The following is a 20,262-nucleotide window of genomic DNA, read 5'->3' as shown; positions in this document are numbered from 1 at the left end:
CCCGAGCATGTTATTGACTTAAACATCTATATTTATTCAATTATGTAAGAGCTACGTTCGTCTCATCAGGACAACCCAATACATTGCGTTTAGGCCCATGTATATAAAACTTCGTACCTTACATACTCAACTCACAAACTGTTTGATGCATCTCTTGTGAAAGTAGTTATTACTAATAGTCTATGTTCGATTGTGTTTTATATCATGCAGTATACATGTATTAACACGTCTAGGGACCCGAAACTGACGTCTTGCCGCAAAATAATATTGAGCAATGGTCAACCCAACCCAGACACGTTCTTCATTTGTTGTTACACGTGTATCACACATCAGACATGCCATTACTATAAACATATTATATGGAAATATGGATTTATAAAGAAATTACAATATGCTTTTTCAAAGCTTAATTAGATATGCACGGGATGTGCGTAGTGACATATGGAATGGTCCATGAGCGAGACACTGCCTGGTCCCGCACTGAACACACTCTACACCATGTGGTTGCAACACCTGTTGCACAAACTTCTCTTTGTACAATTTATCATGGCCTATTTGCATTTGTTTTAAGCAAAATGGTGGGCCAATATTTACCTATAGGTTTTTTGTTCAGTGTACGCCCGCGTGAAGTATGGACTTAACGTCTGCTTAAGTCAAGAATGGTCTTCATATGAAAGTAAAAACTAAAATGACCGTGTAATCTCATTTAACAGTATTGTCCTTTATAGATAATCCACCTAAATAGTCCTTTTACGATTTTTGTTTGTTACTAGATGAACACATAGACATATCAATTTAAGTTCCATTTTGTCTCAGGTCCCCATGCAGTGCTTAATTTTCGAAGACATAACCGATATTGATTTATTTGGGTGTAGGCTATATTTTTCCCTGGACGTTGGTTTTACTATTTTGATACCCAAGGTGCAGTTTTATGCACATGACTCCCAAAACTGATTTTCACTTTATATTATTTTCTTTACCCATACACTGATGTGTGTTAGCACTACCTACTCAATACTTTCCCAATCGCAGCCATATTATTCGAATGGGATTCGAACTCACGACCCTTGCACATTCTAAAGCAGTGCTTTTCACTAGTACATTTTTATGAATATCATTTAAATAAACCATTCAGACGACACAAATTACAAACTGAAAACCTAACGACCAAACCAGACGAACCCACTGCAGCAATCACAGATGTATCCATTAACAACTACACAAATCATGACGAAATTTCGCATTCAGCTCGTTATCGAACAACAGCATGTAGGTTTAAGAAATATTGATCAAGTCTCTTCTCTATAACAATGAAAAGAGCTGCCATCCCCGGCTGTAGAGCCACAGATCTGATAATCCAGGGAACTGAACCATTCACAACAATCTGGAGCCAACCATAATGGCTACGATCGATCCACGTAGATATCTCGCTATAGAAAAAAAATACCCGTTCCGCGTGCACAACTCCTTTCAAAAACGCTGGGAACTGAATAGCCCATGGCCATACGCCGACAATTTGTTTTACATGCAGATCTGCGAGTGTACTATACAATACCCTACGAAGGCTAACAGCCGCTTGTTATCAAATTTCAACACTGCTGTGGGGCAATGTCGGAACAATTTTCATTTTATGTGTTGGTACAAGGCCATCGTGACCAGTTTTTGATATAATAACCGGTATTTTATAAAAATCCAAAGTCTGAAATATCATTGGAATTTATTTCAAGATGTTCTTTTTCTGTGAGTTAAGCTGTTTTGTGATTGGAAGTCTGGTGGCATGGACTAGGCATAGGCCTACCATGTTCTGTGTTTTGATATATGGAGTGATTAGACATCCTTTGGGTGGAACTCTGAAATTGTATAATCCTCCTATGAAGAGTTTTTCTCCTAACCGACCGCTGCCTAAATCACAAGTCGCCAATGCATGTCGCAAAAAGTTCTGAATACCGTCCCAACATTTTGTTGTCTCGAATTAACGTGAGGAAGAAGAACCACATTTGAAACGGGTGATTTTCGAGACAAAGTAGTGCGTTACGATTGTTTATTTATGGTTGTGTATTTATGCATACATTATACCGGTACTAACAAGAGGCGTGGGCTGATTTTTAGGTTTATCTTTTTTACTTCCACAAATGAACTCGAAGGTACAAAGTACATAAAAGTTACAATATTGAGGCATGCGCAGTGGACCTAGCTTAGATAGTACCTATTCAGTTTGCCGTTGTGGTATCTAGTGAATGTAGCTTAAAATCCAAGCTATGGTATGCTACTATATCAATCAAAGAGTTGACCTAGACAGGCTAACCCAGAAGACCTTCCCCGTGTGAACCCAAAATCATCCACCGTATCGACATGCAATGATAGAAATCCACTTTGAGAAAAACAAAATACCAACTAAAGAAAGAATATTTTAGCGTTGTGTTTTCAATTTGTTGATAAATTACCTTCAAACTTACACGGGCTTTTTAGTTATTTTAGGTAAACGCGGACCACTCATGCGGACTTGGATGTTTAATACAGCTTGGCGACAGTATTACGCATGCCCGCAACAATACAATGCTGTTCCTTTCTAGTGGTTGCACCCCTGCGGTATCCCGCACAGTTCAAGTCAAACCATAAAAAGTTGTTAAACCAAGTGGCTGTTTACCATTTTTTTCGCCAGGGCTACAAAATCATATTGTGTTAACTAAGCCTGGGTTAATATTGTTCACCATTCCATCGTATATATTGTGCACCTTCTTATGCATATGAACGGATTGGGCGCCAAATAAATCTCGAGTGAAGATTTAAAAACACTATCATATAACACGTGTCGTTTAAGTGAAAAAGTTCACTGGTCAAAGTTGGCAGGTACACTGATGCACAACTCTAACGAAGCGATTCAAATGTCCCTAAATAACAATCGACTCATTAAAATGTGATATTGGTGTACATGTATAATACAATGCGTGTCATCTAACACAGAAATACATATTGTATCACCTACATGTCTGGTTGACGTAATGATCAACCAACTTCGCAATGAAACAGAAAACAAGAATATCAGTTAGCTACACCTTCTAGCCCAGGCTGGATTCCCCCATTGCAGTGCAATGGAGACTCATAGCGTCCCACCAATACCAGGGCTACACTTTGTTCTATCCACAGTTGTTTGTTTGGAAAGGGAACTCGGCAAACTCCCACAACAGCCAATCTCTCTCATACAAACTTTGATTTAACGTCTTTGATTATGAATCGCACAAATCAGGAAATTGTGATTCAGTAACTAGACGGCAATACTTATTATTCCAGTCATTTTGAAATCCGCGGTTAACTGGGAAATTCGAACCCACAATCTTGTGATTGCAAGTCCTGCATTCTAACCACTGGACCACGGTGATTCGAATGGGACAGAAATCCATGGTTATCACGAACGCAGGACTACCCACCGGCAATACCGTATAATTAAACTTGAACGTAAGGTCATCTTCTCAACTTTTGACTCTTCTGAACCCAAAGGACTTACACCGCGGTTGACTCTCTCTTGTAAGTTCAACCTTGAAAAAGCATTACCCGTCAATGCCGTGTTTGCAAAGGGCAGTGTATGGATTAGTAATGAAGAAAATACAGTCAGCAATGTCAACAAAATCCAACGTAGACCTACCACAGGGACACCATTCAAAGTGTTAGATTCACCAAACCCTGACATAATATTTAGAAAGCATTTCCAGTATGTGATATTTCAACACAGTGTTCCCGCAATTGCATTGGTTATACCGCTTCTGTGGATTTTTAGAAAGAGCTACGGAGTTGGGACTAGCTAATCGTCCTAACTTAGGACTCGTCTAACGTTTTAATAACGTCAAAAAGAGTAGCAGGACCCTCCATGGTTAGAACCATTTAAGTGATATCGACCATGTCATTCATCAACCGAAACCCAATCACGCACTAACCCTTTGAGAGACGCTAAACAACAATTGGATGGAGTTCTTTTGAAAGGCTCTTGAAAATCTGGATTCAATCAGAGTTTTATATCATCCTTAAAGAAAACACAGACTGAAGTTTGGATCTGTTGAGAAACCATTGTAGCCCCTGCTAGGGTCAAAACACCAGGCCATTATTTGTTAGTTTTTTCCCCACCAGAAACCCTTTTGCTATAAATTCGTATAAACCACGCCCAGATACCCTTTGTGACTGGGCTCATCACTTATCCACCCACACGAAAGGAGTACATGCTCCGCAGGAATCGGCACCCTCTGAGATACTGGGATGTCTAAGAAAATCAATACAATAATCCCAGGTCTCTCGCACAACTCGGAGCGAAATCTCAAAGTAGCCACACTTTATTGTTATCCACCACCATCCATATAGAAGTTAATCTTCAAGACGGATTTGGAATCTGTGTTCATAGTTCTGAGTTCAGGCATTTGTTCGCCTGCCATCTTGTTTTATTTGTCATACAGGTAGAATGGGGCCGCCCCAAAGTAATGTGGTGGTTTAACGCCTGCGATTTACTGCATGCTTTCACTGGTTGGTCAATGACCCCCCTGTACGGATCTGTGATTGGTCCACTGAGTTGGGTTTGGTCGAAGAGGTATGTGGTTTCAGGACCCATGCTGAGAGATGGACACAACACATTTCGATCAAGAATAAGCACAACAGAACTATGTGTCGGAGCAAAATTGCTTCAGGATATTATCAATCACCACTCGTTGGGAAATGTGTAGTTCTATTGGGATCTAAATGAGCATTTAGCTGCCAATAGTTTAAATTTGGAAGTGGTGATCTGTTCCCAGAAGACCACGCCCTTGGGAATTGCTCTTGGTCCGTTGCTGCGTGTAGAACGGTATTCGGACTTGGGTAGCACCTTGTAAACCCTTATAAGGTGCTAAATAATTGGGTCTCATAATTCATCACTGCAATAACCTATCTTTCTGAAAGTTTGTATATACATGTACTCAGCGCCTTGAGTACCTTGTTTGGTTGATACGTGCGCTATATAAGACTTCGATATTATTATTACCAGACTAAAAACGAGACGTGGTATTTCGCCTGGTACCCGTTTCTGTTTGTGGTAGAAGCTTTGTATTGCATTAAGATCAGGGCCCGGTTTCATTGAGTAATTACATGTATTAGTTAAGAATTCTAACAGCAAACCAAACCAATTCTTACCGCAAAACAAACATTAAGCATTCCTGCTAAGCAAAATATGTGCAGGATACCAGCCACAGATGATGTGTCATAATATGATATTTTACCTGGTGACCTTATTCCGGTGAGTTGTTGTGCTGTACGGACATCCGTGCCCAGATTTAACGGTTTTGGTCACGCTTTACGTGTCACTGATCGAACACCGTGGTGGATTCACACAACTAGGTTATCGATTAGTTGGTGATTTCTGTAGAATGTTTTCATGCACAACAATGGTTACCGGATTACCAATGATTGTATCGATCATCTGGTATCGATTCTTGATTGCTTGCAGCGTGAGAATACGTCTACACAAGGTTAGGTCCTTTGTTGGAGCATTCGAGTAAACACTTTTTGCATGATCAGATTTGTGTAAAAAAAAAACAAAAAACAAAAAAACAGCAGACTCAGGTTATGAACCTTAGTTGTCAAGTTTTTGTTTCATCCAAATACATACTGCTTTGTATATACTTTGTGAAATCATCGAACTGCATCTTTTTAATGCATTTGTATTCAGTTGGGCATTGTAGGCCTACTTTATACTTTATCATATTCAATTCGCTCTCAGGGACAGCTTGCATTTATATTGCATGGATATGACTAAACCAATGGTTTGTGGCCGAGGCGACATGAAGCAACAATTGTTGTGATTCCGAAATTGTTTGTAACCACTTTTGCGAAACCACGACTAATGGTGCCTACCGAGGCTCTCACAGGCCTCGGACAAGCACGGGGTTCAAACAGCCGGACGGGCCCTAGCTCCAGCCATGAGCCTGTCCACATACAGCCTTCTTGATTTTTGATCAGATTTAAAAAGGCCACCTTAAATATCGGTCGGGTGCCCGATGGTGGTGGTATCTACACCAATGTGACCCATATCGGCACTCTCTCCAAGTATGGAAGCTTCCCGGACCCCGGGAATTTAGTAGCGTTGTTGACTAGCCCCTTGTATGGGAATTACCCCACCAAGCTTGCCTTGCAGCCATAATCGTCAAAGAATCTGTTACCAAAGGGGCCATTAACGATTGTCTGTGCTGGATTAAAAACTGCCTATGTCGGGCGATAGCTATTTAACCCTTTATTCGACACGACTGTTGCTGGCCAAAGTTCTATCTGTGTTATTTGTATGACTACAAGTAGGTGCAATACTGAATGACAATACATGTACCGCCTAATCTAGAGGGAGGCAGCAGTCTATACCTATAGCAACTTGAAGGAATGGGGGGAGGGGCACTTGTTCCCACATTTTTCTAGTGCCCTAACCAAACAATTCATATGCCTTACACAATGTATCTAGTGCCCTAAAAGGGGGAATATTTTTTTGGAAATTATGTACTAAATGTCTCTACTTAAGTCTGCCATCTTTCTTTGCAATGAATTACAAAGATTTGCATTAACTGTTCATGTTATTCGTTTTAGTTTGAACAGTGGATATTTTGACCGCAATGATAGCGAACTGTTTTTGCACGTTTCGCACTCACTTCATGTTCTGTATGCCGCATCAATTGAAGTATTTGTAATTTGAGTTTATTCATTACCAAAATACAAACCTTTTAGACACAACAATCATGTCTTCATATCGCCTTAACTCATTCAGGGGAATTGGACGAGAGAACTTTCAGGATTTGTAATATCTTTTATCAACAATTCGTGAACGATTCCTTGACCAAAACATTTGTCAGATTTAAAGATTGATACAGGAAACTACAACTTCACAGAAACTGGTCTGGATGAGTGTCGAGCTATGGCAAGCATTGTTCAGAGGCTCATCGGCGAAGGTAAGGAACCGAAAGATATTACAAATCTTTACTTCAAAAGCAAAACATTCAACATTTAACGGCAATGAACACTATTGGTAATTACTAAAAATATTTGTTCGTATCAAAAAACCTTACTCTGTAATAAGCAATCATGGGGAGCTGTTGATAAAAGAACATTTTGAGAAACGGCTCCCTATTACGCCCCTGAAGGAACGTAGTTTTTTTGAGAAAGGTAAAGGTATTCAAATACCTCATGCCTAAATAATGGAATCGATGTGTGGTGAAGAGGTTTTCAACTAGTGGTTCTTGATAATTTTACCGAGACGAAGTCGAGGTAAATTATCAAGAACCAGGCCTTGGCGGGTTTAAACCACTAGTTGAAAACTGACTCAACCCAATTTGATTCCCATTCATAAATACATTTTGGGTCAAAAACATCAATACTTTTTGTTCAATAAGTAATATAAATGCAAAAATTATATTTTTCAATGATTTCCTTCAACACAACACCCCTCCAGCTTAGCCCTGGCGGCCTTACACTTTCGTGTTGTACTTCTGTTCCTATGTGTACAGAGAAAGAGTCCTATATAGGGCTACCCTCCAGCTATGAAATGGTAAAGCTCTCCGCCACCCTCGGGTAAACAACTCCCTATAAGGGAATGCTGTTCGCGTCGCGCGTATCGCGTGATGTGGCACAACTGTTTCAGCCGTTGCTCTCGACCAATAGGAATGAAGAAACTGTCTTATAAGAACAGGTGCAAGCTCGCGTGTCACGCCCATGTTTCAACACTTTTTACTGGTCAAAAACAAAGGTTTATACACACCCACGTGACGCGCTCTCCACCAATAGGAATAGCGAAACTGTCTGAGGTATTTATGAATGCCTTTTAAGGCATCTGCAAGCACACACATTTGTGTGCAACGGGGTTGTTTTTCTGTGATTATTCTCTTGCACCTTCGATGACCAATTGAGTCAACATTTTCTCAGACTTGTTATTATATGCGTTGTTGGGTTACACCAAGTGAGAATATTGGTCTTTGACAATTACCAAAAGTGTGAAGTGTCTTAAAAAAAAAAAAATGATTGATGGGTGAAGCATGGAGGAAGGAAGAGAAGGAGCTCGAACGAAGGGACTTCAAAAGTCGAACACGTGGTACCGCGGTCGTTTAACAACACCTCGTAATCACCCACATACCTTATACAAACAATGGGCGAGTATGTGAGTTTGCGCGTGCGCACTTGGTTCTTCACTCAACTATGGTGTCGTATGGATATAATACAGAGAAAAATACCTTCGTGTGCTACTACCCAAATTTTGAACCCTCGCTAGTGACAGGAAAGTCACAAAAAATGTAAAAATATGGCATGATATTTCCGTGAAACACCACAAACGGTAAATGAAAACGTGTATATTCACAATTCTTGTCTCCAATAATTCAACTTTACACCAAGGCGACGGTGCAGACTGGCGGTACCACACCTTCTATACATAGAGATCTAGTCCAGCTGGAGGTCTCCTATCTTTTTTTCCACTGGTCAGACGGGGGCATTGTCAGGGTATTCTTTTGTTACTCTGCGGTTTTGCGGGTCGTTCGAGCTCCTTCTCTTCCTTCCTCCATGGGTGAAGGAAGAAGTCCCCTCTTCTGAGGAAATCTTCTCTCTGGAAATCCAAGTTTCTCATCTATTTTGTCCCTGTTGATTCTATCGTAAATAACTCCTGTTATGTAATTGAGTTTAGCTCCAATGAACAAACGAATTAAACTGCTATCTGTTGAAAAGGGGGCTATTGTGAAAGGTAAAGCCAATGGAGTATATAATGCCTCCAATACCAGCCATTGCAGTACTGCCTCCAATGCTGTATCCAATCTTCTTATGTAACACAGCTGTTTGGGCCTCTGGGGTAGACGCAAGTGTTTTGTTATGCTTAAAAGAAGTTTTCTGTGAATGGACATCTATCTTCCAGGTTCTGTGAATGGAAATTTATCTTCCAGGAAATTTACCGTGGTATATAGGAATTGGGCCCATGTTCCGTAATGAAGTTGAGCAGATGTACTCGTAAATGTATCCGCTTACCCAAAATAAGTATGGAACCATGTGAGCAAAGTATGGGACAATTTAATAATTTGGGGCCTGGTAACGGATTTCTGCTCAGCGGGACTTTTATATGCTTAGCTACTTTTACTGCTCAACATCTCCATGAAATTTTGCCCTGGCATGAAGCAAGTTTAGTAATAAATTGAAGAAAGAAATGTTTAGTCAGATTTGAGCTGGTAACACATGCGTGTACATACAATCTCCATTATAAATTTCGGTTCTGAAAAGAACCGGTTGTGTAACAATTCGACGTTTCGACGCTCTGTCTTCATGAGAAGGCATTTTGTCAAGCTTCAATATTGGTCTATAGTATGTGGGGGTGGGTGGTATACAACACCTCTTCGTCTGTCTGTACACATTGCAAGTTTTCTCTCACACAGCATAATGCCTTTGGACGGAATAATATTATTCTGAACTCAGCACAACACCCTCCAAACCAAACAAACACGACGACATATGGCCTTTATTGGCAAAATCTTGGAATAATTAACAATTAGTTAGTAGTCGGTAATTTATTCACCATTAAATGACAATAGGTGTAGTCGCTTCTGGCGACAAGTGAAGCCTCCATGCGGAAAAATATTCACCGATAAACGAGAAGTAAAACGGACAGAAGTTTTTAATACATTAGTAATTTAATTGCTTGGATAAAAATACAATTAATAGTACATAGAAATTACCGAGAACAATTTGTTTCACTATCTCTAGTTATAAAAGCTCAAGTGCAACCAGTACACCTGTGTTTAGCTCCATGTAAAAACACATGCAGTCAACAGTTGAGAAATAGCTTTTCTCGGTTGTTCCAATCAAGATATACACAAGTATAAACGTACACAAATTCCCTGGGAAAACATAGTAACTGTTCAACGTTTGTTGATATCACACAAGTTGTTTGTGTAGTGTGTTTCGAAAACTAAAAGAAGATAAAAAGTTGGATTTGAAACTTTGCATGGTGGAAATACGATGTGGAAAGGTTTGCGGTATGGTAATCTCTAAATGAGTTGGGGTGGTTCTAAAAAGAACCGTTTGTTTGAACTCGACGTTTCGATCAAGATGCTCTGATCGTCTTCTGGTGAGAAAGCTGGACTCTGATGCTGCATGCAAACAAATATCTAAAAGAAGATAAATGAATTTATCTTCCAACAAGCAAATTATGTATTCTCCTCCTTTAATGACCGATGGAATATGTAATTCTGCATAATATGAAGTAGCGAGATTGAATTTCTCTTCACCATATGGAGGATTCCCATGTGTTGATAGCGCAACACGTGGCAAATATAGAAATCGATATGGACACAACAGAAATTCAATGCCAATATATTTATACACGTGCAAATATCTGGGTAAAAACTACTGCGATGTCGCACTGTGATAAGAGAATAAACAAAATTTCCATACTTATCTATCTATATTTACCATGTCGGTTTTTGGTTTTCTTTTTCTCTTTTATTATATTTTACAGGACATAGGTTTACGAATCCCGATCAAGTCCGTAGGAAATACGAGCCCGGTACCTTGTAAGTTCAATTTTAATTATTGTGGGGGAAGAACTTGAGAAATGATTAATGCTTATGATAAATAATAAGGACTTGTGATGGTCCGGTCTATATTACCAAGGTGTGATGCCCATGCCGAGTGAAACAGCAGTGAAAAATGATACGCTGTACAGGACGTGAACGTTAATCATTCTTCATAATTTATAATAATAACAATAATGTTAGCAGTGATATGAACACAATTGTGTGCCTATAAATTGTTTTTTGCAGGTATTAAAGGAAAGTAAAATCTTTTAGATTTTCAGTATACTTTGCCACCATAAATGTCATTGTTTCTGAGCTATGGTACATTTTGGTATGGGATAATTTACAAGTCAGTTACATATTCTTTTACCAATAGTCATTATAATCAATCTTTTTTTTTTTTTTTTTTTTTTTGGGGGGGGGGGGGGGGGGTTGAGAATCGGGGAAAGGGAAAGTTGTGGTGTAGAAACATTCCTATTATTAAAAGGTAAACGGGGTTTGTATATCGAGTTAGATAAATATGTTAATTATATGTAACGATTCATAAATTATTATAGAACAGATAACATTTCCAACCAATGCATTGACAAGGTGTCGATATGGTTTTGAATGAATCGATTACATTGATTTGGTTATCAATGTCAAGGGGTAACACTTCCGGGTTTTAAACTCACAAAAATCAATCGATATTGATTGAATTGATTAGATATCGAGGTCAGGAAAATTCCGGAATTTAATTTTACAAGAAATCAATTTAATTGATTGGAAGTGAAACACTTCCGGAATGCAATTTTCTCAAAAACATCTTTTGATTGAATACAAATTAATGAACTAATCTACACTTGTCACCAATTTGATTTATCGTAGTGATAAAACAGAGACTGTTCCAGACAACTCGGTTGTCAAAGCTAGAGGTCTACCGTGGCAAGCATCGGACAGGGATGTCTTCCGGTTCTTCAAGGGTCTTAATATTGCAAAGTAAGTCAAACAATATATGAAGCTACCTATCAGCAACTTCTAATAATCATGCTGTTAATATTTGTTGGTTGTAATTCTCCGAGGTGAAACCAACTGAAATTGCTTAAACCATAAACAAACGTCCGGATTTGATGCACATTTTCTATACTGAATAGAATCAAATTGACTTTTCCCGTCATTTGTCTGGATCATAATATTATATTTACTTATTTTTACAATCTCTTTCCAACCGTATTTATTTCGTAAACAAATATTTCAAACGCGTTTTGAAGCCATTGTAGTCCAAATAAGGCAATATGTTTCCCTAATAAAAGTTAAAATTGGTGTAGAAATCGACATGATGCTACCCCGCAAACTGACTTTTTGCCGTAGAGTTCGTTAGTTTCAACATTTTAATTAAATTCTCGTAAATTTTCCCCATCAACTTTTGATATAATTATTGCATGTATTAAATTGTAGACAATAAAATGTATAATGCCTATGTAATAATGACCACTGATAATTTACTGGACGGTTATCGAAACACGCAGTCGACAGCTGTGGGGTGGATGAAAGTTTAGTTGTCCCATGTAATATTGCACGTGTCCCATAAAGCTAACCTTTATAAATTTAGATGTATCATATTTCGTTATATTACATCAACAGTCGTAATTATAATCGCAACATAAATGTAAATTAATTTCAACCTGGACGAAACTCTTCTTAATAGATTTACTGGACATTTTAACTGGAAATTTGTTGATAATTTCTTGCTTGAAATTACACGTTTGGTGTTTGTCAAAGACCAGTCTTCTCAATTGGTGTATCCCAACATAAGCATAAAATAACAAGCCTGAGCAAATTTTAGCTGAGTTGGTCATCGAAGTTGCGAGAAAATGATGAGAGAAAAAACACCCTTGTTGGACGAATCAGTGTGCTTTCAGATAGGAATAAAGAACTTCTAGCTAGAAGTATTTTATTATTTTAGTGAGAAATTACCTTTTTCTCAAAATCTATGCAATTTCAGAGGGAGCCGTTTCTGACATTGTTTTATGCTTTCAACAGCTCTCCAATGCTCGTTACCAAGTCAGTTTTTAAGTTAATATTTGTTTTGAGTAATTACCAAACGTGTACCTTCCCTTTAACAGAAAATGTAACGATTTAATTAGACCAATGTTTACTCAATCCTATTTTCATCGAATTGGAACGATTTCATACATTGTAACAACACAACACCTGGTCGGTCCAGGAATTTCATGTCTAAAAATACACTGTTTGTTGAAGAACTTTGACATTTCAATCATTGGGAAAATGGTTGCCCTTCGGAGTAAATTTGAGGGTTGACCTATGGCATTAAAACGGAAATAAAAATGTCCTCATAATACGCATTCAATTACAAATGCAAGACAATTCTACAGTATTAACAACCACCAGCCACCACAGCTAAAAGGGTCCACTCTGTATCGCCTATCACACCAATAAACATATACCAAAAAATAAAGGCAGTAAGCAAAGCACATGCACAAAAAGCCAAACAGGAAAAGCAAAACAGCCAAAGCTGCCATCAATCATTTTATGACCGATGTCCCTTGGAAACCTTCTTTTATTGTGCAAGAAAAAACAAAACAAAATGGCTGCCGAAAAAAATATCACCACTTAAATCCCCTAGGTTTGGATCATGCTCATAACCGGTAAACAAAGTTCATCAATACCAACAGCCATTTATCAGGGATCATTTTCATTTAAATGTGGTTCTGCCCAGATTGTTATGTGGGAGTGGGCGAGGAATCCGAGTCACGTGTCACGGAGAGTCAAATCCGAGTCACGGAGAGTTTAACACGAACTATAATAAACTACTGTTGCAAAACACTAAGAAAGGAGCCAAAAGTGCAGATGACTCTTGTCTGTTGATAGAAAGAACGTGGCATATCGTGACAAACATTAGCCGTGTGAAACTCCTTCCAAAGTTTTTCAAATGGAATCTGAAAATATTGAGTGTAATATGGTGTGTTAAACCAATTCATTTGGAACTCGCAACGTTTAGGTATTTTGTCTTTTCGGTTTTGTTGTGGTATTTATCGTTTGAGACATTGCCATCAGTGAAACTCACCAATACGTCATCATATATAAGAATATGTTTTCGAGAAACAAATTGAAAATAACGTTGTTTGGCTTTCGTGAATGCTGTTTAAAAATTTGGATTCCGTAAAAGATTTGCTATTTTCGAAATCTACTCTCCTGAACCCCTTTTCAATAGACGTAAACAATATTGTAATTTTCACGGATGATCAACGAAGCCCATCACATCGCACGGCCAATATTTCCCTCAACAAAATAAAAATTATTTGGTAATATTGTGCATAATTATTAATAATTTGTCAATAAACAAGTTTGTTTTGGTCTGGTGGTGATTTTAGGGGTGGAGTGGCATTGTGTTTAAACCACTATGGCAGGAGGAATGGCGAGGTCATGGTGCACTTTGTATCGTCCCAACATAGAGATATGGCCTTGCAGAGACACAGGCATAACTTGGGCAACCGATATGTAGAGGTATGTAGTTATTTAGTTACCAATGTTATTATTTTCCCATTACCAGTTGAAAACCTCCAATAATACATGATACAAGAGTTGTAAAATCCTGTTTGTTTTCAAAGAGATATCACTTAAAAACAAGGGTCATGTTTACTTTAAAGTAAGGGTTATATTTCGATTTTTGCAGTGCTAATTTAAAGACAAAATTTATAAAGAAACAATAATTAAAAGTCACATGTGAAATTTTATGATGTAAATACGGTGTATACTTGCTGAGAAAATAGCAAAAAATTGTCATGGTATTGCCACTATAAAGTTGTATCCAAATACATGTGTTGCATACAAAAAAGAGTTGATGTGTCATTTGGCAAAATGATTTACAACAAAGACTACGTAGAATATTGAGATGTCAATAAGAACAATAATAATATCGAAGTCTTATATAGCGCACGTATCTACCAAACAAGGTACTCAAGGCGCTGAGTATATACAAACTTTCAGAAAGATAGGTTATTGCAGTGACCAGAACGACTGATGGACCTTTAATCACTTTAGCAGTGGACACTATTGGTAATTACTCAAAATAACTAATAGCATATAAAACCTTACTTCGTAACGAGTAATGGGTAGAGGTTGTTAGTATAAAACATTGTGAGAAACGACTCCCTCTGAAGTGACGTAGTTTTCGAGAAAGAAGTAATTTTCCCACAAATTTGATTTCGAGACCTCAGTTTTTGAATTTGAGGTCTCGAAATCAAGCATTTGAAAGCACACAACTTCGTGTGATGTGACAAGGGTGTTTTTTCTTTCATCTCGCAAATTTGATGACCAATTGAGCTAAAATGTTCACAGGTTTGTTATTTTATGCATAATGTTGAGATACACAATAGTGTTCACTGTCTTTTAGTCTGAAGAGAGAAAATAGTTAATGTTGAGGGTACAGAGTCTAATATCGGCAAACTTTAAAAAGAAATGTTCTCGCCTATAACAACATCTGCTATGCTACCAATAAAAAAGCAGGCACCATGCAAAGCATAAAAATGCTAATGCAAAAACAAATGCATATAAAAATGTGACCTCTGTTTGAAGCCATCATGTGGCATATACAGTCCATTCAGATAAACCATATGGTCGCATAAAATACAATAGTTTATTAGTTATGCAGGAAAAATACTGCCTATAGTACCAGCAAGAAATAGAAGAAAAACATCTCAGGAATACTGCACACTCAATTCTCGAGTGGTTGAAACTGGCACAATATCTGCATCATGATGAATTCATACCAGCCTTTTATTTATTTATGAAAAAGCACAATTTTAACGACTGCAGGTTTCCGTCATCCTGTAAATATTTCCATCTCGACGACTGAAAGACAACAAACACAACACAACACACACAAACACCACACTCTTAGAGATGCAGTCAGGTTGAAAAGCAATGAGCTTCATTTATCTAATTTTTTATTTTATTTTATGCATGTCGCCAGACACACAAGGCCCAAAGGCCACTTCAAGGTGTGGGCTGCACCTACTCCTAGGGCTGAAACAGGGTTACCCCCTTTACAGTCCATACGAATGTTTACTTGGGTATCACCAGTCGGAAGCCTGGCCGGTAGAGCAGAAAGCGCTATCTTCCCAATTTGTATGAGTTTAAAAAGTCTGAGTTGTACATCAAATGAATGTTGAAACTTGAAGGGTTGTGGAGACAAACACAAAATATTTTGAGAATCTTCTCCACTCATGAATTACCAATATTGACAACTAAGTATTTATTTGAAGCTTTGTAATGACAAATTAATTTGTTTGTTGATATTATTCAGGTTTTCAAGGGAACAAGTGAAGAATTTATCAAGGTTGCAGCAGGTATGGATTTACATGTCTATACAAAAATATACAGAAGTAAAGGTTAAACAAGTGTACTTCTAATTACTACAAAATTAATTTGCTTGACTGAAAGTTATAATTATACTTGTTCCCAAGTTTTCTGCGAAATCAGGTAGTCGGGTTGGCGTTTACTGTGTCTTTCCCCAACTTCCACTTCTAGGACCCTGGTTCGAATCTCGCTATCACTACATAGATTGGGTTTAAGTACTTATACCTTACTACGTGTTATTAACATGGAATAATTCTTCCGGGGCTTTTTCCTCCCACATCTAAAACTGACACTTTGTTTGGTTCCTGGCTACTACAGTGATTAGGTTACTTTTTCTCAGAGTCCTTTGCTTCACAGCCAGAATAAATTAAATAAACTGAAATGAAAACGTATGTTTGAAGATTGAGAATATCTTTGTCATAAATAAGAATGCTATTTTGTTTCCAGGGACCTCTCGCGATGCTGCCATGTTCTTATCCAGGGATGATGGGCACATCATTGTCCGCATGAGGGGATTGCCATTTACTGCCTCTGCAAAAGAAGTTGTAAGTAATACCTGTGTTGTGTATTAACATATCTTAATTTGAATATCCAACTAAATCAAAATTTATTTTTGTCCATTTCAATTTTCACTGATTTCATATATTTTGTTTAAGAAAAAGAAGACAAAAGAATAGTCCAAATTATTGCAAGCTGTTGTGTAGGCAAGATACTAGTCACAGTGTTCATTTAATTAATAAAATCCTTTTTGGGATAACAAATGAAAAGAAAATTGGGGCTTGGGTTTGTTATTTTCACTTTTTTAACTTGAAGCCCTCCTTCTCCAGGCATTTTTTTCTAAGCCTCACCAAAAATATTCACTAGGTTCTCTGCTATATTGTCGTCATATTTTTTAACTTTAACAGTCAAGAAACCTCAGCTGTTCCTGCCTTAATTGTAAAAACTAAGTTTGAAACCATCTACAAAATCTGCAGTTAGGCATATAAGTTATTAAAGCTAGTTTATAATTTGTTTCCTTTTATGAATACTTACCCTGATTAAACAACTGTGTTCTACAGGGCTCACTTGGCACTGATGCAAAACTTGTGTTTTGAAGAACAAAACAAAATGAATGAATGTTTTAAGTTGATGTAAGTTCCCCCTCATGACAAAATTATCTCCTTTTGGTGTTCAAGTGTTTTATTTTGGGTGACTAGAGGGTGTCGGGCTTGGGACTTGTGTTCTTGGAAGGGTCTAGGCGGTCTTTCTGAAAGGTTAAGGGAAACTCTGTGAGGGTAAAGTGACTTTCTGTTGGAATATTTCCAGTTTATTTTTGGTACATATCACAGGACAGTCACTATTATTTTGTTTCAAGTTGATTGGCTCACTGATTATAAAATTCATATCAGTACTGATCCTCTAAAACTGTAACTTTGCCAACGATTCAAAATAGCATTTGAAGACCTGACAAATCACCTGGCTTATTTTGATTGCTGCGGTCTAAAGTTTGATATAAACTTGCAACCGGAAGCAACCCAAAATATGTTTTGGTTTTGTCTGATTTTATGAAATTCTCTCATTGTTTTTGCACGGTGTGTTTATTAGAGGATGAAGATACATCATCTTCCTACAAACAATGAACCATTTTGGGTAAAACAGAGAACAAAAATGATAAGTTGGTATATCACTGGCACATTAATCTGGAGGTCACAGGTTCAAATGTCACTCTAATAATATTTCCTTTTGTTAAACCCAAATTAGTTACAACTTACCCATTGTGGTGTGTTACCTTGAAATGAACAGTGTTTTTTAAGATCGAGACAACATGCTTTCCAGAATCAAAACACTTGCATTTACAGGTGGCTAGGTTTCAAACTCGACCTCTATAGGGACTTCAGGCTCATGGAGATGACACACCTTACCATCTTGGCCTTAGTGGTATACCTTTTTGTAGCCACTTTTCACTGTTGGCAATTAAAACTGGTCATGTCCATATCCATTTAAGGTGTATTTTTGCTAACATGTGGAAAGGTGAAGCGGTTTTTTTCGTTTGCTGGTGGATAGATTGCCACCCGGGGCGTGGATAAGTGCAGGTCCTCTTGCACATTATCTTCCTTGGCAAAAAATCTAAAATAATCTCATATTAAACATTATATAATCCATCCTGCCATCCAAAAATCATCCCCTTTAAAAAATTCCCTAAACATTAATTGGTTCAACTGGTAAAAAGGTTTACAGTAACATGGAGACATTTTTCATTTGAGCTTTAGAATTTTATGGTAAATGGAAACCCTGGTTTTGGTATGAGGCACTTTTTATCACCTTGATCTTAGAAGCTCATACTCTGTAAAATAGAAAAAAATCCCTTTTCGAAAAGTCTGAAAAAGTCACAAGAGCTGCCGAATTGAAAATGTCATCAACTGTTTTTGAATGCAGAACATTGGCTCAAAACTAACACAAACATTGCACTAGATAAAAATCTCATCAAAGCAACAGGGTGTTTGCTCAGGTGAAAACTTGAGACAACTGGTTGCTTTTTCTAAAATCCAAAACCAAAAGTACAGAGAGTTTTTGAGAGGATTAAAGACTCTGGACACTATTGGTAGTTGTCAAAGACCAGTCTTCTCACTTGGTGTATCTCAACATATGCATAAAATAACAAACCTGTGAAAATTTGAGCTCAATTGGTTGTTGAAGTTGCGAGTTAATAATGAAAGAAAAAACCCACCCTTGTCACACGAAGTTGTGTGCTTTCAGATGCTTGATTTTGAGATCTGAGGTCTCGAAATCAAATTCATGGTAAGTTACTTCTTTCTCGAAAACTACGTTACTTCAGAGGGAGACATTTCTCAAAATGTTGTATACTATCACCATCTCCCCGAAACTTGTTACCAAGTAAGGTTTTATGCTCATAATTATTTGAGTAATTACCAGTAGTGTCCACTGCCTTTAATTCATGAGAACTTATTGTTTTTATCTGCAGGTTGACTTCTTCGGGCCAGCCATTCCTGTCTCTAGTGGTGAAGAAGGGATACTGTTTGTGAAACAGCGGAATGGGAAGATGACTGGCGATGCCTTCGTTCTCTTTGCCACTGAGGAGGCAGCCAATAAGGCTCTGGAGAAACACAAGGACTACCTGAAGAATAGATACATTGAGATCTTCCGCAGTACAACAGCTGAAGTACAGCAGGTACGACTTATAAACTTCCTACTGCTCAGTTGAGTACTGAATGTGTCATAACAAAGTTTTAAACCCACTTAGTTGTCTTCAAATTTACTGATGAATTGTGATACCATCCACGGTCAAGTCTGAGAACAGTAAACAAACCGCTGTTGAACATTTCTAGATCTCACTCTTCATCAAGCGAAAGGGCAAGGGCACCAAGGCATTTTCTCCTTCGTAAAGGGCACTCAATAAGGGAATTGCAAATATGCTGGAGCATTTCAAGGGCACCAAGGCCATTACCAGGGGGCATGGAGCCAATCGCCCTTGTTGCCTCTGTTAAGTATCAGGCCCGAGGTGATGGAGGCTTCATTTTATGTGAACAAAAGCTATGGAATGATCTACCCTATCAACTCTACACACTTGACTCCTTACAGATCAAGTCAAGTCAGCTTAAGACTCATCTCTTCAAGTCTGCTTCCATTTAGTCCTCTGACCTCTCCACATGAAATTCTGTGAACAATTTTGTCTTAAATATTTCAACACTTTGTTAAGCAAAGCACCTTGGGAGAGGCAACTAGAATAATGACTCTTTGATGGTTGATTGATCAAATTGTCATACCAAAAATTGTTTGGTTGACAAGAAGTGATGAACCTCTCAAAGGACTTCAATCGGTCCTCCAAACATTTTAATCATGCAAGCTGACTAATCTCAAGTCGTCAACATTTGGTTCACATCAAAAGCATTAAACTAGTGTGCCATTTTCTGTTACTATACATCTTCATATCCATCCTCTTCAAGTTTTATCACTGTCTTTTATAAGAATTTAGCTCAAACTTCTCCTCCTCTTTCCTCAGGTTCTTTCCCGCCTCCACTCAGAGCCCCTCATGCCAGAGGGTCCTCCAACCTCCAACGTCATGGTCCCCAATATCATCCACCCACCCCAAGCTCACATCATGCCACAGCCGCACCACGCCTCCTTTGTACCCCAGCAACTCATTACCTGCGGAATGGTGAGGGACTGCATCAGGATGCGGGGACTCCCCTTCAAGGCGTCCATTGATGACATCATGAGGTTCTTGGGAGAGACGGCGTCGTTCATTCGCCCGCATGGAGTCCACATGGTTTACACCATGCAGGTGAGTACTTAACACCAATCCTTTTAGTTGCAGAGGTTGTGGGTTTGAATCCCACCCGAGTTATATGCCAGTGAT

General features: G+C 38.2%; 1 protein-coding gene across 3 annotated transcripts in view; it reads left to right on the top strand.

Annotated features, from left to right (window-relative positions):
- Nucleotides 1-20,262, top strand: part of LOC117289580 (epithelial splicing regulatory protein 1-like) — a 39,493-nt gene that overhangs the window by 8,321 nt on the left and 10,910 nt on the right. For all 3 annotated transcript variants that reach the window (XR_004518961.1, XM_033770737.1, XM_033770738.1), the window contains exons 4-11: nucleotides 6,852-6,947; nucleotides 10,487-10,541; nucleotides 11,412-11,522; nucleotides 13,919-14,051; nucleotides 15,853-15,895; nucleotides 16,353-16,450; nucleotides 18,868-19,074; nucleotides 19,906-20,187. Coding sequence is in view for 2 of the 3 variants with exons in the window: in XM_033770737.1 (XP_033626628.1) it covers nucleotides 6,852-6,947; nucleotides 10,487-10,541; nucleotides 11,412-11,522; nucleotides 13,919-14,051; nucleotides 15,853-15,895; nucleotides 16,353-16,450; nucleotides 18,868-19,074; nucleotides 19,906-20,187 (1,025 nt within the window). In the remaining variant the exon portion in view is untranslated. The remainder of the gene's footprint in view (nucleotides 1-6,851; nucleotides 6,948-10,486; nucleotides 10,542-11,411; nucleotides 11,523-13,918; nucleotides 14,052-15,852; nucleotides 15,896-16,352; nucleotides 16,451-18,867; nucleotides 19,075-19,905; nucleotides 20,188-20,262) is intronic.

Source organism: Asterias rubens, chromosome 4 (assembly GCF_902459465.1).
Source record: "Asterias rubens chromosome 4, eAstRub1.3, whole genome shotgun sequence".
NCBI classification, from domain to species: Eukaryota; Metazoa; Echinodermata; class Asteroidea; order Forcipulatida; family Asteriidae; genus Asterias; species Asterias rubens.
This window is presented reverse-complemented; position numbering and strand designations above follow the sequence as displayed.